Source organism: Phragmites australis, chromosome 9 (assembly GCF_958298935.1).
Source record: "Phragmites australis chromosome 9, lpPhrAust1.1, whole genome shotgun sequence".
In the NCBI taxonomy this organism is placed as follows: domain Eukaryota; kingdom Viridiplantae; phylum Streptophyta; class Magnoliopsida; order Poales; family Poaceae; genus Phragmites; species Phragmites australis.
Window position 1 is genome coordinate 33,907,430 of NC_084929.1, and position 27,757 is coordinate 33,935,186.

At 43.8% G+C, this 27,757-nt stretch overlaps 4 protein-coding genes and 1 pseudogene across 4 annotated transcripts; 1 reads left to right on the plus strand and 4 right to left on the minus strand.

The window, feature by feature from the left end:
• Positions 1 to 581: 581 nt before the first annotated feature.
• Positions 582 to 1,604, minus strand: LOC133929893 (transcription initiation factor IIB-1-like; annotated as a pseudogene).
• A 9,714-nt stretch (positions 1,605 to 11,318) lies between these two features.
• Positions 11,319 to 12,314, minus strand: LOC133927938 (transcription initiation factor IIB-like). Its single transcript, XM_062374261.1, has one exon. The coding sequence runs from the start codon at positions 12,246 to 12,248 to the stop codon at positions 11,319 to 11,321; it is 930 nt and encodes a 309-aa protein (XP_062230245.1). The 5' UTR covers positions 12,249 to 12,314.
• Positions 12,315 to 16,558: 4,244 nt separating this feature from the next.
• LOC133929895 (pentatricopeptide repeat-containing protein At1g07740, mitochondrial) lies at positions 16,559 to 18,090 on the plus strand. Its single transcript, XM_062376649.1, has one exon. It carries the CDS (start codon positions 16,624 to 16,626, stop codon positions 17,935 to 17,937), a length of 1,314 nt encoding a protein of 437 aa, XP_062232633.1. The 5' UTR covers positions 16,559 to 16,623; the 3' UTR covers positions 17,938 to 18,090.
• A 366-nt stretch (positions 18,091 to 18,456) lies between these two features.
• On the minus strand, positions 18,457 to 21,263 carry LOC133929343 (uncharacterized). Its single transcript, XM_062376064.1, has 5 exons — positions 20,971 to 21,263; positions 20,124 to 20,280; positions 19,170 to 19,220; positions 18,936 to 19,031; positions 18,457 to 18,581 (listed from the first exon to the last, which is right to left on the minus strand). The coding sequence occupies exons 1-5, from the start codon at positions 21,156 to 21,158 to the stop codon at positions 18,522 to 18,524; spliced, it is 552 nt and encodes a 183-aa protein (XP_062232048.1). The 5' UTR covers positions 21,159 to 21,263; the 3' UTR covers positions 18,457 to 18,521.
• A 797-nt stretch (positions 21,264 to 22,060) lies between these two features.
• LOC133929344 (phosphoethanolamine N-methyltransferase 1) lies at positions 22,061 to 26,817 on the minus strand. The gene is made up of 12 exons (XM_062376066.1): positions 26,506 to 26,817; positions 26,230 to 26,354; positions 25,093 to 25,230; positions 24,855 to 24,992; positions 24,513 to 24,656; positions 24,106 to 24,216; positions 23,872 to 24,013; positions 23,504 to 23,784; positions 23,038 to 23,199; positions 22,880 to 22,933; positions 22,545 to 22,619; positions 22,061 to 22,423 (listed from the first exon to the last, which is right to left on the minus strand). The coding sequence occupies exons 1-12, from the start codon at positions 26,543 to 26,545 to the stop codon at positions 22,328 to 22,330; spliced, it is 1,506 nt and encodes a 501-aa protein (XP_062232050.1). The 5' UTR covers positions 26,546 to 26,817; the 3' UTR covers positions 22,061 to 22,327.
• Positions 26,818 to 27,757: the final 940 nt, after the last annotated feature.

The window sequence follows — 27,757 nt, forward strand, 5'->3', positions numbered from 1 at the left end:
GATATCAGATTGGATCTCGGATAGTTAATATCGGATATTGGATTCGAATATAGGGAGCTATATATCCATCATATGTCAGATATCCGAGAATAAAATTAAATATATCTTAAGACTATTCGTAGTTGAGTTTTGGATACGTAGAATGTTTGAACATTCATAATATATGTGATATGTATACGGGTGTAGTTTTTACTCAATATCTGAATAAATATTTGTGACCGATATTGTTTGCATCTGACTCGTTCTGTATATGTGATCGAGACTATCCGTATTTGATACTATTCATGTTCAGTTTTGATTCCGATGAAAAAATATGAGATAAAATATAGGATAGCAATATCTATTTGTATCCAATCTGATTACACCTCTACTTCTCTATATTACTTCTCTCTAATGTCGTCTCACTGAGCAATAGCGCTGTAGTTCCAATCGTCTCTGTTCGTAATTTCAGTGAAAACAAGCATTGATTCAACATAACAGATGTGTTCGCTACACTCGAAATAGGTCTGTTCATAATTTCAGTGAAAACAAGCATGGAATTTCAGTGAAACCTGAGCAATAGCTGAAGAGATGTGGTCTCGAATACACAAGATTTCAAAACGATTAATTCTGGTCACTTGGAACTTAACAAACAAGACCATACCGGATCAGCTATAACGAAAGGGATAATCTATATGCATGCCAAAATACAGGAACCCAACCTTGGCAGATTGGTAGTATGACTGACACCCGGCATGCGGGCACAGTTCCCTGTACTCCGGCTTGATGGTGCCTTCGGCGACGCCGGTGGCCACGGACACGTCCCGGAGTGACCTCCCGGCGCTGGCCTGCCGTTCCATGGCCATGTAGATGATGGCGGCGGTGGAATCAGGGTTGCGCTGCACGTCGAGCCGCTCCTGCAGCCTCCGCGCCGCCTCCTGCACCGCACCCACCTCCAGCTCTCCCAACCCGAGCAGCGAGCCGAAGCGCTCCATGTAGTCCGCCGCGCGCACCACGCCGATGTCCAACGCCTGCCCGCCGGCCTCGTCCCCGAGTCGCTTCCTGATGAGCGTGATCAGCTTGCCGATGTCCTTCTTGGCCGCCTGGCCATCGCGCGTCGCCGCGGCCAGCTCCTTGAACGTCTGCGGCTGCGGCGCGCCTGCGCCGCGACAGGCGACGTAGAGGCACGCCGCGTAGAGCGCGTCGCCGCTCCGACCCGCGCCCTCGGTGTAGTAGTGGTGCGCCTTGCCCTTGCCCTCCTCCATCCTCCTCAACACGTCCTAGGCCCGGTCCCGGACGTTGCCCGCGATCGCGAGCCGGTCCGCCATGTCGGCGATGGCTCGGAACGCCTCGGCCATCGCCTTCTCTGAAGGCTGCACGGCCCCACGCGTCGTCGGCAACGCGAATTCATCCAGCATCGTCCCGGGGGCGGCACGGGTCCGCGCCTCCTCGGGAAGGCGGCGGGTCCCTCCAGCATAGTCCCCGGGAGCAGCATGGATCCACGCATCCCCATCAAGGCGGCGAGTCCCTCCGTCATCTTCCCAGGGAGCGGCACGGCGCCGCTCATCCTCAGCAGGGCGGCTTCCTCGGCGTGCATCTTCATCGGCGCCGAGTACGCACTTACTTACAGCCTTGAGCAAGGACGGTTAAAATATATTCATATGTTCCCATAAGCAGTGATAAATTTATTCCAAAATAATACACAACAATGAAATTCAGAATATAAATCACATTACCTGAACTATCCACCACATATACAGGCCGCAATTGCTTCTTTTACATACCCGCGGGTAAGACAAAAGATGAAAATATATTTTCTGGTTCTTCGTCACAGAGGACGCGTGAAGAATTTCGCAACATGCATGCTGATTGAATCACGTTTAAGTTGCCAATTTGTGGGATATGACAGCAGCTAGCGTACCCAAAATGACTAGGGAAAATGGAAAATGTTTAACGACATCTTCATCTACTTGTGTTGGAATACTCCATCCGATCAAAAATACATGATGTTTTTAACTTTTTGTGATCTTTGACGAGCAACTCTAATCATTGTTTCTACCAGAATATAGTTATAATATCTAATGAAAATATAATATTATGAAAGTTTTGGGTCCTTTTAAACTTGTTGTTTTGTTGCTTAGCCACCATCTGTGGTAGACTGAGGACGTGCCTTTTGTTCAAACTCTTTTTTTCTTCTTAATGAATGGTAGAACTCATGCCCTTGTTTAAAAAAGAACGCCAACATTGTGATGAAACATTCTTCGGTTCGGTTAGACATTTGTATGCGTAATTTTTTGACATTTAATTATGAGCAGCAAAAGGAAGAGGATTTTGTCACGAGGTCCCCCATCTTGCCGTTCATGATCCCACTGTTTCTTCACTATTGGAGGGTGCACCTCCCATCTTTGCTTGCTGCACCTTCAACGACTCCACTTCTGTCAGCCCCCTTCCTCACTTAGGGGTGGCAACGGATCGAGTCGAGATCGGGTGGAGTAAGAATGCACCCGATCCAAAACCTAAAGTATCAAATCCGACCAGACCCTGAAATAAATACCGGGTGTAAAACCACCCCGACCCGAGTGAGGACCTGAGACCCGATAGGGGACCTGAAATCCGACATCTCATCTTCTTCCTTTGTCTGTGCTGGTGTGCGTCCTCCTTGTTAGTGGTGGTGGTTTAGGAAGCCAGAGGGTCCAAATTTGTCCCTCCTCATCTCAGGCCTCTCTAAATTGGGCCCTCCTTGGTCATCCCTAGCGACGGCGTACGTCCATACCACCCTTGAGCTTGCCATCCGTTGAGGCACCGATGACTAGGTCACCAGGGGGAGGGGAGGGGAGGAGGGGGTGGAGGGTTGTGACCGATGGCTGGGGGGAGGGGGATGGGCGACGTGATGTTTAGTGCTAGCCCTAGTTGCCGACCCTTGGTTTTGGACAAGGAGTCAAGGGACAGTGGGGATTAATGGACAAAATTGTTAATACGCCTCGAGATTTCAAGGCCCGTGGGTACCCACGGGTGAAAATTACGACCCGGATCCAAACCTGACTAAATTGGAGCCCAACCCGATGACCTCGTAGGGCGATTTCTACACCCGAATCCACCTCCGTCAGGTCTGAAACCCGCCGGGCCTTGACCCAACCTAGCCCACTGCCATCCTCATCCTCACAATTGGTGCGTGCAACCACTGGCTTTGTGTGAATTTATTGTAGAACTAGTTAAGTGTCCATACTTTGTAACGGGAACACAAATATTTGATATTTATGTCAACGGATCTATATGTGCTATTTATGTCAACGGATATATGAAAGTCTTTGACTCAATTCTTATAAGTTGTATATGCTCCGCATAACTTTGATTGAAGGTTTTTGACACAAACTTTGCTATGGAGCAGTTTCAATGATAGTCCCAATATTACCTTCTTCCCTACAAAGAGCTTCACAGATAAGACATGGCAAACCATGTCAGGATAGAACAAATATTATAATAGGCAGTCTTGATAGAATATGAGAATATAAAAAACATGGAAGTTCTAGCCTCTTGAATAGCCCTGCTGACCCTTTGAACAGCTTCTCTTGGCCTGACTTTTGCACATGAATCACATTCACATTACCATCATCTTCTTGCTGTTCACCCTCTGAATGGTTTAAATCCACTTCTCAAGCGCTGATCTTCTGCCCTTTTTTCCCCTTCCCTTTGACTTTTGCAGTCATTATGTTAAAGAATTTATTTCGCACATAAGCTGGTACATCATCACATGGAGTAACATATCTGGGAATATATTCCAGCAGGATGATTCTTCAATCTAGTCACACCATACACAAATTTAGGGCAATACTTGCGCTGAACCTTCTTTTTCTTTTCCCCTCCATCCTTTTTCTTGTTCCCGCTGTTCTCTTCTCTTTGTACAGTTTTTTCTCCTCGTTTTTGTTCTTTATATATTTTAATAATAAAGTAACACGGTACCCTATTGTACAGCCAAAAAAAAAAAACCTTGCATTGAACCTTGCTCAAGTTGTTGGTTGGATCTTTCAGTTTAGCTAGAATAATATTATCTTCGTTCTCTTTTACTTATCATTTAGGATACTGATACGACCTCCAACAAACACATTTACTATTATTTTTGATAACTAACTATTAGTATAAGTTGATAAATTAGATGATGTCAAAATATTTTTATAACAAATTCACTACTACTATTTTTATGTGCTAAATCCTAATATTTTTATGTATATTAGTGATCAAAATTTATAAAGTTTGACTGTACATATTCTATGACGATATATATTTAAGAACGGGGGTAGCAGAATGTAATGCAGAGCTGGACATTGATTAAAGATAAAAAAAGACTCAATATTTCAAGAATTAAAAGCCGATATTCAAGAAGAAACGACTTCAGAAATCATATGAAGATAGATATACTAGAGCAAAAAGGGAATATTAAAGCACCCATTTCATGCCTAAAACATGACAGATTGGCTTACTTGGCAGTTGGCACGAAAGGGAATCATACCGGGGAGGAGGAACAAAGAAGCAGCAGCATGCAGTAGTAAACAGCTCAGTTTTGAGAGCACATGTAACATACTTCCAAACTTTTAAAGCTTTGACTAAGAATAGCTTTAAAATATTTAGTTTAAAAACTTTAAAATTATATATGTAATTTGTTTTGAAAAATACTTTCATAATATCATAAATTTAATATATTTTATAAATATATTCTAATAAAAAATAGTAGTTAAAACTATACATTGGAGACTATATGTTATCTAAAATAACATGTATTTATGACTAAAGTGAGTATGACGGCTAGAGCTTCTAGCTGCACTTCTCCCTCATATATTTCTCCTTCATATATGTGGCAATTAGGTTGGACTCTATTTAATCAAAATAGCTAAAAAACCTAACCCAAACACAAGTTGACATATATCACTGTAATCGGCGATATGACGATATATCACTGTAATCGGCGATATATCAGCGTTACGACGATATATCACTGTAATCGGTGATATATCGGCTAAAAACATGAATTGCGATGTTCTTGTATTATTTTGGCACCGGCCACTATTTTGACCCTTATGTTAAAGAATGAACCTACAGAAATCTCTGCTTCATCCGGTACGGAAAACCTTCTGCAGCCACGAATGACCCATAATCTGTGCCTTCTTCCAATAAAACATGCTCCTGGATTCATAAAAGTACAATCCTCTAAGAGATGAACAATTTTGTGGATCCTATAATAGAGGAGGGTCCATAGATTTGTCAAAATACTCCTGGAACTTGGAAGAAACATACAACCTCTTAATGTCTTAGTCAGCTCGGTGGTCAAAATCAATAACGAAAGAAAAAAGATCACATTAAACATGCAATCTGTGCACTCACTGTTATGTTAGAGCTTCTACTACAAAGATACTTCAGAACTTGCTCAGCCATTGTTTCGGACCATGTCAGGCTCATGCCTATACTGCCTGCAGTTGTCTAACATGCCACAATTTCTAAGAGCTACCCCTATGTAGTTTACTTCTTAACTAAAGAAAAACGAACTAATAAGCTTTCCAAAACTTGTATCACACGAATAAATTGTGCATCATTGAAACAAAATGTGTTTTAGCCGTCGATAGATTTTTTTTGCAGTTATGCAAAATTTCTATCACCATGTAAAATTGGGCTACATCTTAAAAGAAAAGAATCTGCTTACCTCTAACCATAACCAGAACTTTATTACACTGACAAAAATAGAGGAATGAAGCCAAAAACTTGAATAATTCTATTTCAAAGTCTAGGAGGTCCAAAAGTTTTCCTCGATGCCGAAAAGTACAAAATGCTCTGGAGAATCAGCGAAGGTGCACACACTATAAACTTCGAGTCCTTGAGAAAGAAATCCTCAAGAACCTGCAAAGACAGCAAGTGCAGAGGAAAGGAATGCTTTGTTGAACAGAAAATGCAGCTTCAGATTTGCATTAGATGGCAATTGATACAAGCATATAGGAGGGCGAATCACTAATAACCTTATTAGCACTAAATACCCCACAACCCAGTTGCACAACTGCACCCAGCAGTCACCAGACGAGGCTGATGCTACCATTGTGATGAAGAAGGAAGTGTTTCAGACTTTCAGTGACCTTGGTCCTCATAGAATATGAGGTCAACAACTCGACGATTGCCGCCATGTGGCCGGGTTCGGCAACAGTTTGGCCCAATGCCCCAATCGACTAACAAGAGAAGAACGCGTGAGTTGGATCAAAAGAAAATTAATTAGGGAAAGTGTAATTGGGGGTTACAGGTACCAGCCATGGCTGTAGGCTGCGGCGTTGCACTTAGTTGCTGTCAAGTGAACTGGTCGAAGCTGCAGATTGTAGTGCCATGATCGTCGGCGGATATTGTGCACACCTTGTAATCAATTTGCAAAGAATCAGAGGTGAAAGGCGAGAGCTAGGAGACCAACATTAGCACCAGCCGCCCCATCCCCCATGCGCTACACCACCCGCACCACCATCGCGCCACCTTCATCGCTACCTCCGCGCTGCCGCCTATGCCCAAACCCCTCCAACACTAAGGATCCGAACTCCTTGTTGCTCTCCCGTCGGGAGCCCGTCCAAGAATTGGGCAACGCACGTTGTGCTTGGAGCTGGTGACGGCAAGGCCGTCGCCAACTTCGGGCTCGCATGCAGCTAGCGAGGTCGTCACCTCATTGCCTTCTTCCAGAAGCGCCATGTGCTTGGCGTTGGGCGTGCGCGGCGGTGCCGTCGCACCTCGGTGACGAGGACCCTCGGCCCTTGCCTTTGTTTTGGAGCCGCGCGGTGGGCGGCGGTACCTCCGGCTCTTCTTGGAGTCTACTGTGGACGCGCTCCGAATTCCGATCACCCGTACGTCCCGTGCTGAAGCGTTGGGCATCGGATGGTCTGCTACGTGCAGAGGAAGAAGGAAGCTGCGGGCAGAGAGATCTTTGGAAGGATTGGGATAGAGTTTGTTGGAGGGAAAATGCGAGAAGGTTGTTGCATGGCGAGCGTGGAGTGGACGCAGCGGAGGACCAGGCGCGGAACCGAGGAGGCAGGGCGAACGGATTCAGGAACGGGTGTGGAAACGACGTCGCGTGATTTTCAGTTTAGTCCAGTTTTGTGCAAAAAAGTATGTATGCGTCTTCTTTTGCAGGGTCCATGTTTATAAATACGGTAAAGCTAGCATCCGGATATCCGATATATTAGACGTTACAACTGCCCGTCGCAATATCGAAGACTAACGTCTGCAACATTTGAAATCAACGTTCACCATATAAAAAAATGCACCAAAAAAGCACACAGATGCGGACCTAAAAAAATTATTCATTTGAGTTAATTCATATATTCCGAGATGCAACATTAAAAAATAACTTTTGCAAAAAATACCATAACGTCTGAAACATTCAATTTGAATGTCTAAAACATTAGATATGCGAAAATATAGGAATTAACTCAAATAGATAATTTTTTCAGATCCAGATCTGTACATAAGAGATTTCAGGATGCAACATTCTCTAAAAACTTCTGCAAAAAAAAAAATTCATAACATCTGAAACATTAAATTTGAACGTCTAAAACATTGAAGATATATAGGAACTAACTCGAATGGATAATTTTTTTTTTGTCTGAATCTGTACACAAGAGATACCCAGCATGCAACATACGGAAATAACTACGGCAACAAATTTTTATAACATCTGAAACATTAAATTTAAACATCTAAAATATTGGAGATGCGAAAATATTTTTAGACCGACCTAATAATACTGTGGACTGAGCAGACCATTCGTTCGATACATCGAACGTGTGAAGGAGAGCATTTCCGTTATAAATACGCAACTTAAAGTTTGTATGGTATACGTCTTGAAACTTCAAGTGCAAAAAAGTATGGAACTCAGTTCTCAAAGATATCAAAACTTTGATCAAACAACCTCCAAATCCAGCCAAATTTTATGGGATGACTTCACATGAACTAAGGATGATCAAATCACACAAAGTAATTAACCACAACACTCACCTAAATCAAGATGAAGTTTAAAAAAATGACAAGTTTTCTTTTCTCGCATGAATCTTCATCAAACTTGCAAATCCTTCAACAAGATTAAAACCTTTTCACACTGGGATGGATGGATCTAAGTATTGCGGCAAGCTTGAAACACTAAATGGAAATCAGAAGCATTGATCAAGACCCAAGAGGAGGAGGTGCAAAAACATAAAAGGTGACTCAAGAAACAACAAGAAGAAAACAAGAACGCATGTGATCACAAGGACCACGTACGTAATCGAGAACCAAGTTTGTTTGGATAGTTAGTGAATGTGATTGTACCTTCTACCCACCAGGATCAAATCTTAAGTTTGCTCTTTGTGTGTCTCATCAAGGTAGAATTTTCTTTCAGTAGTAGACGAGATACTCGTCGATAGCAAGACACCTAGGATGACTTCGTTAATCTCCAAGCTCTATATCTTCAGTCTTCAGAAGATGCAGTGTGAGTGCGTGCGTATATGTGGTGGCGGTGATGTGTGTGAGTACGTTTACGAGTTATATTGGTGATTTTTTTTAAAGGACCACATAATCAATCTGTTCATACATCAAATATCTCACATCCAGTTAAATTCTTATCTATGATTACAACATGCTCTCCCCAGCGCCCTATAATGCTCTCTAAAAATGGCTAATGGAAGGCTCAAAGCCTCTATCTACCCTTCCAAACAACTAATTAACCATTCATTAATCTCATACATTGGACCGCTTATATCTTAAGACCTTCAAAACTCGATCTGATTGCTCTTTCGTGGCCATTACACCTTCCCTTCATGAAGCCCGAAATCCTCTTGTGATTTTGGCTTCGCTCTGCATTCCTGGTATTGGACGATTCTATCAAAATGTACTTTCTTTTGATTGAAAGCACCTCACTGCCTTGATATGTGAATTCGTTGCTTGCTGATCAGCTATCTAACCGAGTCTCTTCCTCTTTCGAACTCCAATAAATTGGTTTAGACACATGTGCTGATGTGCACCTCCCTGCTTGGCCCATCTTGTCCCTCCATGGACTTGGCCTTCACCATGCACACTCTCATTCATTCATTATATATATATATATATATATATATATATATATATATATATATATATATATATATATATATATATATATATATATATATATATATATATATATATATATGCAAATTATTAAACCCTTGAATGATTAGACTTCACACGAAGTCCATAACTGTTCCAGACCTCAGTCGTTGGCCGTCATTGCTTTCAAGTACGTAATACACATCATGGACAAAGAAAACATTTAAGAACATAAGAACCATGCAACATATCGGCTAGTCAAAACACAAAATTCCTAACATGGATGCGTCAGTCCCATGTACTCTTCTCCTTACAGACGGTGTCAGCTGTCAACGATTGTTAAATCGTCGATCTAATGAATTTGTTAAAAAATAAGAGATGCTTTGAGTAAATGAGTCATAAGAGAAATACACATGAATTTTTAAACAGATTTGGATCTCTTTGAGGATAATAACTCTATATCATGTTTATCTTGTATCGATCTGATCCTGTTACAAGGAAGGGTGACTAGCTTAGATGGATCTAAACCTAGTTGGTAACTTCTTCCTTACCTTCTATTAACTTGTATGGGCTTGTAGAACTCGTATTGTTTGTGATGACTCATTCTTGCTTCCCCGTAGGGTCCTTTGATTCTGTATATATATGAAAGGTATCATGTTTTTTTGGACTTTTCCTTTATATTCTTGAAGATAGAACTTCTTGATCACGGAATGTCTACACTTACAAGTAGTTTATTTTTTTTCTAGGATTCTTTTCTCAAAAATAAAAATATGTTTCGAAGATTATAGGACACTATGAGATACCTAGATATGATAACTATCTATTATTCATCGTCACCATGATTGCTTAGACTTGAACTACTTCCATGGCGTTAAAATACGAAACGAACCTAATGACCAGACCATCTAGCTAGTCTAGTGCCTGGACTGCTGAATAAAAAGGTTTTCACAATATTTTCAGTGTAACTCTGAATCGAACATTGTGTTATGAGGTTTTTGCTTGTAATATAGTAGTGTACTACAAAATGTGTTTTAGCCTATGGCCTGGGTTTGGGACTTTGGGTCCCTTGGTTCAGCACGACAAAGTGTGTAAAACTATTTCAAAATCCTTTGTGCATATATTGCATAAATTTTATAAAAATAGTCTAACATACAGAAAATCAAAAAGGGAGACTCTATCTAGTGAAGCACCTCTTAAACATCTCTGAAAACCGGACAATGGTTTCTGAAACTTAGTCCAACGATTTTTGAAAACCTGGCAAGAACTTTTGAAACCTGTCAACAATTCCTAAAACCTAATTCAAAGCTTTAAAAAAACTCGCAGCAATATTTTGGTGAACATTCATTAGTTAGCAATCTCCATAAAAAATACTTTATTTTATGTTTTGGGTCTTGGGGCCAGCATTGTCGGCCGAGGTCGACATTGGCCTAAGAATTCTAGCCCAGGCTTTTTCCATCCCCAGTCATAAGCGGACCCCGATTCTCTGCGGAGAATGCAATGCATTTACTGTAGCAGATGGGACAGTAAATACGAGTCGATGAACAGTGATTTGCAGCGGTACTGTAGATAAAGTACTGTAGCAACAATATTCCGTTATACTGTAGCGACGGTCTCTACTGTTTACCAGCTACTGTAGCATCTGATCTGATCCGTTTGATCTGACGGTTGAGAAAGGTCGTGATACATTTTATTGTAGCCCTCTGCAGTTGCAATGCCGACCGGTCATAAGCAGGTCTAGTGAACAGCATCGTGAATGAGTTATCAATTCATCACAGACACTATTACGAGAGCTGCCAGGCCAACAGATATGTTCAAATGTCAGGTTCTTTCAATGGACAGATATGTTCAAGCGATTCGGTTGTACACTAGTACCAATTTCTTTCAGTGCCTTGAATGACATCTGAACAGTCGTCAGATTATCTCGCAAGAACGAGCATCGCGTTTCACTCATGGACCTGCACCTGGCACGAGCCGGCGAGGACAGGCAACTCATGCCTCGTGAACTCGTTCCCGGATCGTGATCACTTAGCAACCATCTCGGTCCATGAGTTTTGGAACCAACGAATCAAGCACGGATTCACGAATGAACGTACTTAGAATCGAAGTCCAAAAGAAAGTTCGATCACATGTGTTCATGGATAGTAGCTAGGACACACTGACGTGTCAAAGACATGCCATGATGCCAAGGATCAAGAACGCGACACGGCGGCGGCGGGCATGCCAAGATCACCGAGGAACGCATCCTGGACCTGGACACGTTCCCCCTAACCGAAGAGCAGCCCGACATGCGGGGTGAGGTCCTTGTGCGCATCCTTGATGGTGCCCTCGGCGACGCCGGTGGCCATGGACACGTCTCGGACGGTCTTGCTGGAGCCGGCGCGCTGCACGACCATGTAGATGATGGCGGCCGCGATGGACTCGGGGTTGCGGCGCACGTCGAGGCTGTGCTCCAGCCTCCGCGACGCCTCCTGCGCGACGCGCATCTCCTGGTTGCCCATCCCGAGCAGAGAGCAGAAGCGGCGCAGGTAGTCCGCGGCGCGCACGACGCCGATGTCCATCACCTTCCCGGCCTCCTCCCCGAGGACCTTCTTGATGGTCATGGTCATCCTGCCGATCTCCTTCTTGGCGGCCGCGCCGGCGCGCGTCGCCGAGGCCAACTCCTTGTACGTCCGCGGCTTGCCCTCGTTGCGGCACGCGACGTAGAGGCAGGCCGCGTAGAACACGTCCCGCTTCTTGCCCCTCGGGCACGCCTTGGCCTCGTCCAGCGTCTTGTACACCTCCTTGGCGCGGTCCCTGATGGTGGCCACGAGGCCGAGCCGGTCGGCCATGTCGGCGATGGCGTGGAACGCCTCCACCAGCGTCCGCTCGGTGTCCGGCCCGCCGACGTTCCGCATCCTCGGCAGCGCGGCGCCATCGCCCTGCTGCTTGAGCGGGCCGGAGAACACGATGCGGGTGACGAGCGGGGCGTTGGATAAGAAGGGGTCGTTGGGCCCGCCGACGCGGCTAGGGTCACGGTCCTCGCCCCCGCCGTCGTCGGCGAAGTTGCGCCACTCGGAGCCCTCGTCGATGTAGTGCGCCTCGAGGACGAGCGCGCAGTCGGTGCAGATGGTGTCGCCGGTGGCGTGGTCGAGCACCACCTCCGTCGCGCGGCGGCAGTCCGGGCAGTAGAGCATCTCGTCCGCGGCGCTGTGCATGGTTGCTGCTGTCCCTTGTCTGCTCGTCGCCTTCGAGCCGCGTGCGGGTTCGATTTTGATTTTGCGGCGGCGGTACGGCGGAGTTGGTGACGAATCCAGGGAGGGGTCGGTGGATATTTATTGGCGGAATAGGTCGGTGGTGGGAGCGGACAAGGGATGCAGGTCGGAGTCGGACGCCGATTCGAGCTCGTGTTGGACTCGCGTGCGCGGTGCGCCACACGCGGATCAGGGCACCCACGGGTAAGGATTAAAATTTAGGTAAAAATCCACTAACTTCAGAAAGAAAATAAATATCTTATTTAAAAATTTTCTTTTACTAACGTTTGAAATTCACTAGGCACGGGACGAAATATAATAGAATTTAGATAACATTTTATAAACTTCAATCTTTTCACTAGTGAACGAAACAAAATTGTAAAATAAAATTGAAATTACTACCACAGCCAGCGGCTGGACACTGGCTGGACAATATTGTGCTTGAGACTGTTGCATTGACGGTTCAACAAGCAGGGATCTCTTCAGTTTTGATCTATCTATAACTGGCTGACTTGTTTGCGAGACAAATAATTTGTTGCATAAAATTTTATTAGCACATCTGTGTTATCTTTAATCATGAGCTTCCTAGGTGTGGGATTGTGCGTAGAGCCCACCTGTCAGCTACAGTGCAACACACTTGTGATCACTGACTCCACTTTTCAGCACAATGATCACATAAACCTCTAACATGACGATATGCTCGAAGAGCACCCAATTTCTGCTCAGCTGATAGGCCACTCAGATAGTCAGATGTTTCTTCATGTCATCAACAAATGCAGACTTAATAACTTTGTCTGAACCGAGAGGTGGAGGCAATGGTAAAGGTCCTTTGGGCACCAATTTGACCAAACAACATTGATCTGGTTTGTGATAATAATCTCTGCGTCTAGCGGGCTCCACAATTTCATCCTGCAAAAGAGTGCAAGCAGTACCTAAATTTGGAGGTCGCTGGACAATAATGGCAGATCTAATATCTTCGTGTAAACCATCAATGAATCACATAGTGTAATCAAGGTTTAATATGAAACCATTGTCTAATCAAGGCTTCACGCTAATCACAAGCAAAACGATCATGAATCAATCGACATAACTCTCGCCACGATGACGGTTTCAAATTAGGGAGGTAAGTTTTGTATTTTTCTAGATTATTAAGTTGGTTCAAAACTTAAAAAATAAACTAAATATTCACTTCACCTCCTAGCAAAACAACGGTAAAACTGGAGTCTCCGGTTTTAATTTTTTTTTAGCTTCGGATACATGTGCTGTGCAAGGTAAAACCCTTCATCTTATTTCACTAATATTATTCTTATATGATGAACTAATTTATAAAATTATTTTTCAGCCTCCTTCCCCCAGTTTTGAAACCACAAGAGTGAGCTATGGGGGTCCGATCAACCGTTGCTTCGTGGGTAAGAAGTTAATGGCCTGATCGTATCTTGCTTCAAGCCATGTGAACTCGTCGAAACTCTAGGTGCCTCAGAAATTAAGTTTAAATGTACTTTTATTTATATATAATAATTAATTGATAAAATTATCGATTATATTTTTCAAGTTTTAGATTGTTTGAGTTTAATATAAATATTTTGATTATATACTAATTAGAATTAAAGTTAAAAAAATATGTTTACTTGTCTTATGGTGACCAGACCTGCTGGTGCAGCCCAATAAGCCTGAGGCCATCCCCCATGGGCCAACCTCCGCCCGGGCCCATAACGACCTCGATCGTTTGCTTGATGGGCCAGCCATTGTGCAAGCTCAGGCCCAAGCTCAAGTTCATCTCCAGCCCAGTCCATGCACTATTCAGTGGGACCTACTCGTAGACCCATTGATGAATAATACTATTTTGTAATTTCTCAATTTAATTTTAGATTAAATTTTTTAGAATCATAACTTCCATGTTCTTACTCCGATTCTGATGATTCTTTCTCCTAAATGCATTAAAGGGAAATTTTCGGCACCAGATGTTCATATACCGGTTATCTAGACCGGCGATACATTTCGCTTATCAATCTTGAAGCAAACTAAAGAAAAAAGCTGAAAATGTTAGATTTGTAAACGTACATGTTGTTGGTGCAGTCATATTTCATTGTGATGCTGTAGTTTTTTTTATTAGCCACACTTTTTTGGTTTTTTTATGATGTGTAAATATTCCGGTTTTTATGCATTATTCCGATAGAATAGCCATACTTTCTGATTTTTTAATGTTTCAGTTTTAATATATTTTTTCGATAGAATGGTCATACTTTCTAATTATTTATATAATGTGTAAATATTCGGGTTTCCTATATAGGTAACCGGTGTGTGCACACGTCAAAGCGGAGTTGCATTATCCGTCAATGCATCCTCAACTGGTGGGGTGCTGGTGCTCGCGCGTACAGCAAGGCATCGCATGCAGAGATCGAAGCATTGAGCTACACAATGCACGAAGTCCATGGCTCCATGCATGTACAGTGCACGAAGAGGCAGACTGGCAGAGAGAAGACTCCCAGCCAGGGCGTTCGCTGCGCATGTCTGAAGGCGCCCCAGGCCGTCCCGTCGTAGGCGCGGCGCTGCTCGTCGGCCGCCAAGACTCGATGCAGTGGAGGATGTGTGCGGCTGGTTGTCGCTGTCGACGGCGAGGGTGGTGCTGACTTTCATGGGCGTGATTCGGCCATGAACTGCTACTCAGCTGGGCGATGAGGCGTTTGGCCGTGCTGGCCGTGAAGTATCTGCTGACTGCGCTACACCCAAGACGTTTTCAGAAAACTTGACGGGAAGTTTGTCATATCTTCAATCATATTGCTCTTTAAACATAGAAGATCGATTAGCTATAGGCAGTTAAAAAAATCAATCAGACATGCGACAATTGACATATGTGATCATGAAATTAGGGTACTTATGTGAAAGCTTCTGAGATATTTTGCACGGAGCAAAAAAAAAAAAAAAAAAAGAATATGAAATGAACAACATGCTCTAGAACCCTAAATCCATCAAAGGAGACCAAACAACTTCTTTTTGTTGAACGGATGAGGTCAAACGAGTATGAATAATCACATGGATCAATCCTGTTGCATCTATGTACAAGAGCATATGAATAGATGAGGTTACATTTTTACTAGCAAAACTTTAAAAAGTTGACAAGCTTTAGAGTAGTAGCAGACCAGTGAAATCACAGAATGCAGGTGGCTGTGACCTCATGTGGCTGGAATCATGTCCTCAACACGCAAGGCAAGCACCAGATATCCAATGATGGCACCACCTGCAGTGAGAACAAACAAACTAGCATGAACAGTAGTCCATTCTCTTCGCTTGACGCGTGCCATTTGCTTCGGTACTGTCGAAATTTGAAGCTGCTAACCAGCAGTACACGGCGATTCGTGCAATCATGCTAGGCTACCAAATGCCGAATCGAGTAACTGATCGGTACTCATCTAATCACTCCAAACCAAAATCAACGCTACCTCATTTCGGTTCAACCTGTCTCTGCGCATACGAGCTTTGCGGCGGAAATGACAGGGACGCAATCAGAAGGGTTAAGGCCTTACGGAAGCACGCGTATTCTGGGCGCTGGGCGGGAGGAGATAAGGTGTAGTGTACCGCGTGGCCGTGCCGGATCCCGGCCGCAGGAGGGTGCCGAGGGGAGGGTCTCGCCGAGAGCGCCGCACGCGAGGCGCGCCGCTCGTCGGAGTCGGGGCCGACGGGGACAACCGCCAGGCGCACGAGGGCTTGTTGGGCCGCTAATGGTAAATGGACTAACGGCTAGCGACTAGTGACATGGAGAATGGGCTTTTTGTTGGTGTGAGGTTGTTTAGTGCAAGCTAATAAATAGGAGTAATAGTAAAGGTTATCGGTTGATTTTATCCTCTTACTAGTGTAGGGATTATTTTTATGATATTTTATTTTTATAGGGTTATTTTATGCAAATCAACCTCTCTATAGATGAGATGTGGAATTAATCGTAGCCTTCGAAAAAAATATTGCAAATCATGACCTAAAATTTACTTTTTTATTTCTTATTATACAAATTATATTTTTTATTTGAATTTTTTTGGAGAACTAGATTATAGAATTATTTACGTCACATAATATTTTAAGAATTTTTAATAATTATTTTAATAATGTTTTGAATTTTTAGTGCATTGGAACGTAATTGACGTGCAAGTGGCTTGTCGCCCTTACACCAGGCCATGAGAGTTTATATTTGTAATTTTTAAAATAGATACATATTTGAAATTTTTATTTAAAAATATAAATAAATAATCTCTCAGTTCACGTCTTAGCGTCGACTGGCCCACTAGCATTTTACGTGCTATAAGCTTGGACACGGAATCCCGGTTCCAGGCAGCGCCTGTCATGCCCGATGCCGGCCACCGCCGCGACCCAGCGCCGCCGCCGCTACCCCAAGAAGCTTCCCTACAAGCCGAAGCCCCCACCGGAACCGCACCCGTTCCTCCTCCACCTCAAGTCCCTCCCTTCTCCCATCGCCGCGGCGGCCGCGCTCCTCTCCGCGCCGCGCCACCTCCACGACCACCCTTTCGCCGCGTGCGTGCTCTACCGCCTGGCGCGCGCGCGCCTCTTCCCGCTCGTCCTCCCGCTCCTCTCCGCTCTCCGGTCTCTCCGCGTCCCACTGCAGCCCACTGCCTTCGCCGCCCTTATCGACCACCTCGGCGCCGCCTCCCGCCCGGACGCCGCGGTCCTCGTCTTCCGCGCCGTCCCGGCCTTCTGCTCGCACTCCAACGCCACGTTCCACGCCCTCCTCCACTCCCTCGTCTGCAACGGCCGCGTGGACGCCGCGCGGGACATGCTCCCGCAGGCCCCTAAGCTCGGCGTCCGCACCAACGCCGTGTCGTACAACGTCATCCTGAAGGGAGTTTGTCACCGGGACGGTTTCTCTGGCGCCCGCCCGGTGCTCGACGAAATGCTCGGCCGGGGCGTGCGTCCGACGGTTGTGACGTTCAACACGCTGGTGGGCTCGGCGTGCCGGGAAGGGGAGCTGGCCGCGGCGGAGCGGCTCACGGACGAGATGGCGCGCCGGGGCGCTGCGCCGAACGCCGTCACGTATGCCCTGTTAATGCAGGGCCTTTGCAACGCCGGACGTTACGACGACGCCAAGAAGCTGATGTTCGACATGGAGTACCGGGGCTGCCAGCCCGAGGCAGCGAACTACGGCGTGCTGATGAGCGCGTGTGCTAGGCGCGGGGACCCCGACGGCGTCAGGGTGCTGCTCTCCGACATGCGCAAGCGGAAGCTGAAGCCCGACGACGCGAGCTACAACGTTCTGATCAGGTGCCTGTGCGACGCCGGCAGGGTTGACGAGGCGCATAGGGCGCTGGTCGAGATGCAGCTCAAGGATACCGCCACGCCGAGCGCGGCCACGTACCGCGTCCTCGTCGACGGGTGCTGCAGTGCGCGTGACTTCGGGCTGGGTTTGCGAGTTTTCAACGCGATGCTGGCGAGCGGCCATTACCCGCTAGCTCGCACGTTCCAGCGCCTGGTGAGAGGACTCGGCGAGGAAAGCAAGGCGGAGGAGGCCTGCTTCGTCTTGGAGCAGATGGAGAAGAGAGGGATGCGGCTGGATGCCGATGGGTGGCAGTCTGTTGCTGCATGCGTTTGCAGCAGCAGTAGCAGTCCAAGTGAGATGAAGCTTGTCGACGACTTGGCGTTGTCGTCTTGATACAAAGTTCGAGTGACAGAAATCCGCCGCGGAATTTGTTGCCAGGAGGCAGCTGTTATGTTGCTTGTTTCGCACTAGTATTAAAAAAACCTTTTTTCTGCTTATGTTGCTTGTTTCACACTAGTATTAAAAAAAAATCTTTTTTTCTGCTTATGTTGCCTGTTTCACACTTTCACACTAGTATTTAGCTGCGTGTCTTGAGCCCAAAACATACATATCCTGCACAACAAGTATATCATGTACCTGGTCGATGCATCTTTTTATCTTTCTGCACCGAAGGCAGATAATATTTTTTTAGAAAGTTGATTATACTACAGTGGAAACTTATGTGTATCAGCAAGCACATATCCTAACCAGTTTCCAAATAGATGCCACATTACTTCAAGATTTGGAACTAAGTGACACATCCCTACAAGTTCAGGAATCTGCTGCATGATTCACTATACAGTATAACTAACAAACAACAATTGATTCAAGAAAAAAGGGCATTTCCACGCATAATGATGTACAAGAGAGAGATTTAAAAAAAGGTTCATTATATCAAAATAGTAGAATTCGTGTACAAGGCAAATGCCCACTATTTCTTATACAGATCTTCCCGTGAAGTAAGCAACAGCACAACCAACAACTGCTCCTGCAAAAACCTGCAGCAAAACAATAAAATGAGCTACGGGTAGAGATTACATGAAACGCGGAAACAGATATGGACGATGCACTACTGAAATGCCTGCCATGGACCAAGAAGCCTAAGTTAAGTTTTGGTTTTTAGGTCAGCATGAAGTATTTTATGAGACGTGGCCAATCAATGAAATAGTTAAGGAGACACAATTGATATAAGCGAGATGCAATTTGCATCATTAGCTAATCAAACTTCAAAGGCAACAACACAAATAGAAAATGGCTCAAATTGCAGTTTGCTGATTCCTTGAGATTTCTTTTCATGATAAGAATAATTCAACTTCATTAATGTGTAAGGAATAGAAATGTAATAGAGCTACCTGAAGTGGGCTGTGTCCAAGAGGTTCCCGTAGTGGCCTAAAGGTCGAAATAATTGGATGTTCTGGTGGGAAATCACAAACTATTTGATTTAACAACTGCAACAAAAGTTAGTAGAATGCATTAGAAAATAGACATCGATAGATCAGTGGCAACAAGCAAGTTAAAAAAATCAAGCAAACACCGTGCAATAAGACAATGCCTGATGCTCGCAATATGCTAGTCCACAAGCTTACCGCAGCTTGGCGACCTGTGTGCCATCTAATTCCTGACGCATCATACATTACCTAGAAGAAGAAATATAATCTTAGGAATGCATTCTCATAACAAAAGAAGACGACGATGAAGAAGAACTAATGCTTATAGACAAGCACTTAGGTGAATATGCTCGCAACAAAATCCATCTTTTTTACAGATTCTTTTCGTAAAGGCAACTAGAATGCTTGACATAAGAAAACTAAAGTAGGAGAACATATCAGTGGATGCTAGCATGTCAAGTCCGCATGGCTTCAAAGTGAGTAATGGCACCATTGGACATCTGACAACTACTAAGCTTCCAAATGCAGAAGCTCTTATGTACCTAATATAAAGAAATTTGCAGAATCGACAAACAAACAGCTTTGGCATATAAGGCGATTGCATCACTGTAACACAATGCATATTAGCCACTATGGCAGTCAACCACTGCCATCAAGGATGTCCACATTTATCACAAATTCAGAGGCAAACTGTCCATGTTACTGCCTCCAGTTAATAGACCAGACAATCTTCAGGCACTTATCTTAAAAAGAAAATCCATGCCCATCCACAAGAAGGCAAGATAGAATAGTTTTTCCCCATGATATTGTTAGGAAGAGTTTATCTAGTTTCCTATGTAATGCAACCCTTTGTAACTATTTTGGATTCTTCTCTCCTTAAATGAAAGAGCAGCGCTCCTGCTCATGGTTCAAAAAAAAAAAAAGAACTGATCAAATATTCGTTGAATTATGGTTTCAATTTTTTTTTTGTTGAATTGATACTGAAAACCCTACTTTCAGAAAGCAACAAATGATAAAGAAAAACTACTGGTGTTTATAGGAAAGAAATTAGATGTCAATATCTACAGTTCTAAAAAGGAATACTCTCAGGGTTGCAATGTCCACTTGCTTACAAAAAGATATGTATGGGACCTGATTGATTTAAGTACATACAACGGCAGCAAAAACCAGTGCGAGGGCAAATGAAGAACTATCTGCGCCTTCTTGTTGACCAACTGCCACAGCTAAACTCCCCACTGTTGCAGAAAGAGATGACATGACTCCAGCTGAAGTAAGAAATTTTCTTGCATCCCATCTCTTCTCCTTTAACCTGCATGTCTAGGAAGAACAAATTACGGATTAATGGGGCGGCACTGCAAACTCTCTTAACTTAAAAAACGCAATAATTCTGAACATCTAGCTATATTCAATCAGCCTTCCATTTATGCCGGATAGTCTTCACTCATATGTAGGTAATGTCAAACCATATCTAGGAGTTCAGTGTGTAATGCTGCAGGTGGAAAGAGCATAATTGAATTTTCTCTAAGGTCCGCTACAATCTAAATCCATGCTCAGTGGTTAGTGTGACATAAGAAATATTACCCTTGTATAATATGTCAGTTAGTCTTACTCTAATGTCACACTTTTTCCTTGGATTTACAAAGGCGTGTAATGATAAGGTAATTTTCTAACAAATGACATCAAGTTATTGACTTAAGATACAGATGATGGTTGCCTAGCCCGATTACCCCTATAGCCTTCTCCACACCCTTCCAACCAAAGTTTGAGTTCATCTCCAGCATGGACCGAAGGTTCGTGAAAGCAAAGGGCATTCCTTGCTTCCACATCACACGAGAGGAAACCCTCTTTTGCAGAAAATTTCAACTCTCTGGTAACCAACCCAAAACCGATCGCAACAACCACCTAAGGCGCGCACCGACGCCGTGGCAATCGCAACGGAACCAACTCCCCGCGCGTGAGATTTAGATCTAAGAGTGAGAGGGGGGTTGGAAGGGCGCACCAGATGGAGAGGAGGTTGATGAAGTTAGCGAAGGCGAAGGCAAGGAGCGCGACGGCGAGGGGGAAGTTGCCGCCGCCTCCGCCGATGGCGCCCGCTCCGGCCAGGTCCGCCGCGGACGCCGCCGAGGAGGGGGTGGACGGGGCCGTGCCGGCGCCCCGCGGCGCGGTCAACATCGCGCTGCCCCTCATGCCGCCGGCTCCTCCCTGCCCCGCTGCGTGCCGCGTCTCTTCCGTCGCTTCGGTTGGGCCGGGACTAGGGTTGGTGGCGTCGCGTCTCGCGAAGTCTCTGCGTTCGGAATAAATTGATGATTTGTCTTAAAAAATTGACACTTTGATTATAATATTAGTAATGAAATATATAATCATCTGAGTTAATTATTGTTGGTCACAGTAATAAATAAATGAAATCATTTTATGTCGGTGGCAAAAAAATTAATTAATGAGGCCTTTGGAACGCGGTTGGGAAGTCAAGTAAGATCAGGCCCTAAATCCGGGAAATCGATTTTTTGCACTTGCAGAAAATCCACGTTCCCCTAAATTGTCGAAATACTAGTGTACAACTAGGAACTAATTTTTTCGAAAATCGTAGATTTTATGTTGTCTTTAGGTGACCTCACTTAGTCACTTATGCTAGAGACTACCCATATTTCTATATCTTTTAATGAGACCCGTATTTTTATATCTTTTAATGAGGCCAAAAAACATTAGGCACAAATAAGATTAGAATAATCTAAGGCAACTAATTAATGCTACCACATGAGATGCGTGATGGCCAACAAACGGGGCGGGATCCTCTGCCGTAACGACCTGGCCCCACATGTCAGCGGCCGGAAGGAACCGCAGATGATCCCACTCCTCCTAACAAGCCGACACTGGCTTGATTCCATCGTTTCATTTCTTTCTAGGGGTTTGGTTTTCTGTTTGTTCACAAACGGCAAAAGCTATATATAATATACCTCTTTTGCATATCACAAGAAAAGAATTTTTTTTTTTTACCAAAAAGGCTGGAGAGCTGACATATTAAAAAGAGATAGCACACGACGTGTAAGAATAAGAAAAAAAAGATCGGTCGTGGCCGAGAAACAACAAGAAACAGAAAAGGAGTACCCTGCTAAAGAGTAGCACAAAAGCGATCATATCCGAATTCAACATCCCAAATGACATGGACTCCCAACAGTTTAGTTAACTGCAACACAAGAAATATAGAAGCATAACCACAGGCCAACAACAGCACAACAGCACCCATTTTTATTCTGAAGACCCTCTGCTTCCAGGTTGAATCACTAATCTAGAAGCAGAGACACAACACCACAACAGCGCCTGTTCTTATTCTGAAGGCCCTCTGCTTCCAGGTTGCATCACTTGGTCGCAATGAACAGCCCCCACCTCTGCTCACCAGCAGAGCTCCGTTTCAGCTTCGCGTTCCAGCCGTTCACAATGTCGCCATAGTCTTCCTGTGAAATGTGAATAGATGAAAATGAAAAAAAAAAGGTGCTCAAAAGAAGCAGGAGCGCAGATCAGGCTCCAGGGATGCCATTTCACGGTTGAAAGAATCATTAAGCTGTTCTGTATCACCTGGGTGAAGTCTGCCAAGAAAGTGTCTTTGTTCTTTTCAAATTCAGCTAGCTCCCTTCGCAAAACACTCAGGAACTGAAAAATAGCATACCAAAGTGGGTAAAATCCCGATGGAACTACATTTATTAAGTACTATGTGGACACCCATGTGGCGTAGTGGTAAAGCACAAGGTTTAGGTCATGTATCAGGTCTTCTCTCTACTTAAAGATCAAAGATATTTTCTGAAAACAAAAATCAAAGATATAGTTCCTCCTATACATCATCACCTTTTACAAGCATTATAGAAGAAAAGGATAAGGAATTCAACAAGAGGAGATTCAGAGAGAGAGGTCACCTGTTCAGTGCGATCTTCGGCAATGACATCATGAAAACCAGCATTCTCAAGCATCTGGGTTGTCATGTAAACAGTCGTTAGAAGAACTCGCCTTTCTGATCCAAATCTACCAAAGCAACTAGACAGGTTAATATGCGGCTGTGACAGTAGAAACAAACCTGTCCGTAAGCCTTCACATCGTGAAGGTCGTAACCTCTCTGCTTAATGTATGCAGCAAATTCTTCTGACGGTTTCCCAGGATTCTTACAGTAATCACTGATTAGGACTTTGCCCCCGGGTTTTAGCCATTTGAAGAAGCTTCTGAACAAAGCAGGTTTGTCCTGAAAAATCAAGTGTAGCATTTGTCAGTAATGTTGCTTTTGATGCTAACTTTGATATGCAGATGTTATGAACAATCTAAAGGTCAACATCTCAAATATTTTTCCTGAATCCAAGTATAATAATTAATTTGATCGACATGCAAGGACTAATAGGAGTTGCACAACTTAAATTTTTTTCATTTGAACATGCATTCCCTCATATTCCATTATCTATCTGTGCTAGCTAAAAGGTTATTGATAGTATGATTGTGCAAATAAGTAATAGATACAAGGAACTCATTAAATTTTATAGAACGAAACATACTTGTATGTGAAGAATGGTGTCACGGCTGTAGATGACATCAAAACTATTTTCTGGATAATCCTTTGTGGTGCAATCAGCAACTTCAAACTCAACCGAGCACTTGCGTCCAATGGCACGTTCAATTGCAAATGAAACCATGTTAATGGAAAGATCAATACCAAGAACATGGGCATCATAATTTTCAGCCATATAAAAGTCGCCTCCTCCAATTCCACATCCGACATCAAGTACTTTCTGGCCAGGTTTAAGATTCAGCCTACCCACAAATTCCTTTGTTGTCTCTGATTATGAAAGACGCATGTTGAGTGATCTAAGTAGAGTAAATGATTGAAAAGTTAATAGTAAGGTGAGGAAATCTGTGGACTCACCAACTCCACCAGTGCTCACAAAACCTTCACCGAATATGCATTCATAACGTAATATTCCACTTGTTTTGTACTGCACATTGTCCAAGAATCTCTGAAATCCTCTGTCTTCTGTTGATTTTACCTTTTCCCATAACCAACATATCTGTTGACATTATGTACTTATGTCACTCAGTAATTTCGATTTAACTGCACCAATGCAAGAGTTAACAAGTGCATTCGAGAACGGGAAAGTACCTGGTTTTGGTTTTTCTTGTTTTTCACATAAGCCCCGATACACTTACAGGTCACTAGAGAAAGTTCAAAAGAATCTCCATGTTGATTGTAGGAATGGCACTCTTTAAATACCTGTGTATGTAATAAAGTTAGCTACTGGAAGACTGTGAAATAGTAGCACCAAGGCATTGAAACATTAAAAGATAAGGCGATCACCAAACAAAAAAGGTGACCCGCATTTGTTATGTGATATAATACTGAATTTAATTGTTTTTACATAGCAGAGATCGAGATGCAACACCACAGCTGGTGAAATAGATTTTAGTCAATGAGGTAGGACTAACAGGTAAAACTGGAAGGTGCACAGTAGACAACATTCCACTCTTGAAGTCGAAGACAGACATGAATGGAAGGACTTGTAACATTACCTTAGTATAAAACCTTGGTTCTCGATAGTGTGTTGGATTCACTTTCCTTTTGGAATCTCCAGATTGGTGAAAACATGATTCTCTAAAGAATATATGGCCACCAACCTTTAGCCATTTTACCATTTTCCCTACTAGCTTCTCAGCCTACGGTACAAGATAGGAATCAACGAGTTAGAAAAGTTCACAAAACAGAAAGTTGTGCATACTATTTCGACCCTTTTTTTGTATGGACGTCATTTATTGAAATGACCTCAGCTGAAAGATGGGAGAGATTACTATGCACAACAGACTTCCCGTCTTCTACAAAGAGATTCATAAGTATCGAATATCGAGTGATCTTACCTCCTCATCCGAAAGGTACATCAATAGCCAGTTTGAAAATATCAGATCAATGGAGTTATTTTCAATCTTCAGATCCGGAGATGTTACATCAGCACACATAAAGGTTATGTTCTTGTTATGCCCATTTATGCTTTCATTCTACAAGAAGAGAGAACGGAGTGAAAACTCTTGGAATTAGGCATAGATCAATTTGAAGACGTAGCTGCCACACATGAATATTTCAAACAAGAAAACCAACCTTCTTAATCACACTTTCAATGAAATCCAGTGCTAGCACATGCCCAGCTTCCTTTGCCAGTTCTCCAGTAAATCGTCCAATTCCAGCACCAAGCTCCAACACTGATTTTCCTTTGTAAGATGGAAGTAGAGATAGGACCTGCAGGTCAATAGTGAGAACTAGCCCTCTGTGAAAAATACTGTTACCCATGTTTTTTCTTCACTAAGCCAGATCTTAGGTAATCAATGGTTGTTGAAAGGATGGGCAGTAACAATATGATTATTATGAATTTATGATAATATGCAGTCACAGCAAAAGCAAGTTCTAAGTGACTATTAGGGAGCTACATGACTAGAGAGAATCATGATAGTCCAGTTAACAAAATAAGCGGGGCAGTTGGAGCATGAGCGGACCAGAGGTGGGGAAGGTGGGTGAAGCTAGATATTTATACGCGTTGTAGACCCCTTCCTTTCACTAGTTCCAAATATAATACTATAACCTCATAAACCTCTAAGGCAATAACTGTTTCAAAAGACATGTTATCTAGACTCCTAGAGTAGTTTACTGCCCATTTCTGTTGAGCCCATTTGCTGCAAGAAAAAATGGTTCATATTACCAAGTAAGTTGACCTCCAACATAAGTTCCTATCAGTGCTCAAATCAACAAACTTTTGTTAGCAGATTGTTTGGCGCCATACTGGAATAGTGTAATTTGACAAGGACAACTGCCATTGGCTAGCTGTCAACTCTTGAGAAGTTAAGATTTGTGGTAGCGATCCACTGATCTCTGGCCATAATTGGCCTGGAACAGAAACCAAATGACGCATACTCAAAAAGCAAGCGTCAGCATCAGCCTCTCTGCCTCAGCTCTAGTGCTTTTTTTATTTTCAAGTTTTAATTGATCAATCGCCGACAAGTCTGTCCTGAAACGAATTACATTCCAATTATGTCTCTCTCAGGCAGTTGCTATCACCTTTTTACAGGAACAAAAGGCCATGCGAGTATTGCAGTAACCAGCACTGACCAATCATTTTTCCGTATCCAAGATATCGTTAGATTCACAGTATCAACGGTGCCAACAACGTCCAACAGCTGCAACGAGAACTAGGAAATGATACGAGAAATGAGGGATCAGGGAAGTTGATGAGCGTGTCGTCACCTCGGGGCGCTCCTCTTTGTCGAGATCGGCGGCGCGGGAGTCGAGCATCATGGCCTCGACGGTGAGGTCCTTGGAGTGCTCCTCCCAGTAGCTCTTCTGTACCTTCCGCTCCACCTCCCCGACCCCTGCATGACGAAACCATCAACACCACCCAAAACCCTAACCAAAATCGCATCGCACCCCCGCCACCACCACCTGTTCGACCCATTCCCTCGCACAACAACCCAACGAAAAAACAGAAAGCAGATCTGCGATCCGCGGGCCCCGTCCGCTTACCATTCACAACGGCCACCACAGGGGCGGCGCCGGCGTCCATCTCGTCTCCTTCTGTGTTTTCCCCCTTTCGCTTTCGTTGTCTAAGGCGTTCGAAAGTCTGTACGCGAGCGTGGGATGATGCGTGGTCTTGGTTTTTGTTGGTGGCGTGGATTCGCGTGCGTTTAGGCGCCCTCGACGGCGAGGCGGGAGCGGGAGAAGCCGCGGGAGCGGCGGTTGTGGGCGAGGCCCCGCTGCTGCATCAACCAGGAGCCCGACCGCCCGCGATCGGACCGAGGGATCAGGGGAGCGGCGGGCGGGCGCGGTGGAGCGGACTGAGTGGAGTGGCGATCGGGTCGGCCGGGGTTTTATAGCTGCGTGGCGGCGAATCCCCTGAGATCTGGCGATTTTTTAAAATAATATTATTTTATTCGAAAATTGCAGAAATAATATTAAAATCTAATATTTAAAAAATAGGAACCGGTCCGCAGTCACTCTGCTTACCGACATGCTAAGTAGCGCTCGATATTTAAAGGAAAATTTATAGTTTTTTAATATAATTTTTAATGGAGATAATTTTTATATAAAAATTATACCTATCGATGATATCAACAATTTTGTAATTGAATATTTTTTCATTTGAATCTATTTAAATTTTAAAAAAATAGTTATAAATTTTAGATCTGAAAAACTAGGTGAAATTTCTAACCATTTTTTAAGGTATCTAAACATATCAAATAAAAAAAATATTTAATTATAAAGTTATAGATATTATTGATAGGTATAATTTTTATATAAAATGTCTATATACCCTATGATTCACTGTCACGTAGCATGTTGGCACGTAGAGTACCGACATATCTCTAGTCGGCACTCTGTATGTCGTCAGGTATATATTTCTGTAAATATCAAATTTTAGGTATTATTTTTACAATTTTACAGTAAAATAATATTATTTCTAAAAAAGTAAATCGAGATCTGAGTGGGGCAGTCACGCCTCGGATCGCTGCTCCCGCAGAACAGGCTACGCGCGCTTGCGCTTGGGTCAGGCACTAGGGTCACATCGCAGTGTGTAAGATACAAGTTTTATATTTTTAAAGTTATTGGATTGACCTAAAACTAAAAATATAAATTAAAAATTTACTCCCACCTAATTTACTTTGTACAATAGAGGGAACTTCGTTGCTGCATCATGTGCTTATCTACCACATGTTGCAAGTGCAGCAATGGCTGAAGCTTTGGCCATGAAAGAGGGACTCCATCTCGCTCAGGTCCT

Excerpts from the sequence above, each read along its gene's own strand:
- LOC133929343 (XM_062376064.1), bottom strand. The coding sequence starts at position 21,158 with ATGAGGGGCAGCGCGATGTTGACCGCGCCGCGGGGCGCCGGCACGGCC. Across the intron at positions 20,281-20,970 it reads ATCAACCTCCTCTCCATCTG|GTTAAAGGAGAAGAGATGGG; the intron begins GTGCGCCCTTCC and ends CTAGACATGCAG. Across the intron at positions 19,221-20,123 it reads CACTGGTTTTTGCTGCCGTT|GTAATGTATGATGCGTCAGG; the intron begins GTATGTACTTAA and ends TTCTTCTTCTAG.
- LOC133927938 (XM_062374261.1), bottom strand. The coding sequence starts at position 12,248 with ATGCACAGCGCCGCGGACGAGATGCTCTACTGCCCGGACTGCCGCCGC.
- LOC133929895 (XM_062376649.1), top strand. The coding sequence starts at position 16,624 with ATGCCGGCCACCGCCGCGACCCAGCGCCGCCGCCGCTACCCCAAGAAG.
- LOC133929344 (XM_062376066.1), bottom strand. The coding sequence starts at position 26,545 with ATGGACGCCGGCGCCGCCCCTGTGGTGGCCGTTGTGAATG. Across the intron at positions 25,231-26,229 it reads ACAAAGAGGAGCGCCCCGAG|GTCCTATCTCTACTTCCATC; the intron begins GTGACGACACGC and ends ATTGACCTGCAG. Across the intron at positions 24,657-24,854 it reads TGTACCTTTCGGATGAGGAG|GCTGAGAAGCTAGTAGGGAA; the intron begins GTAAGATCACTC and ends CTTGTACCGTAG.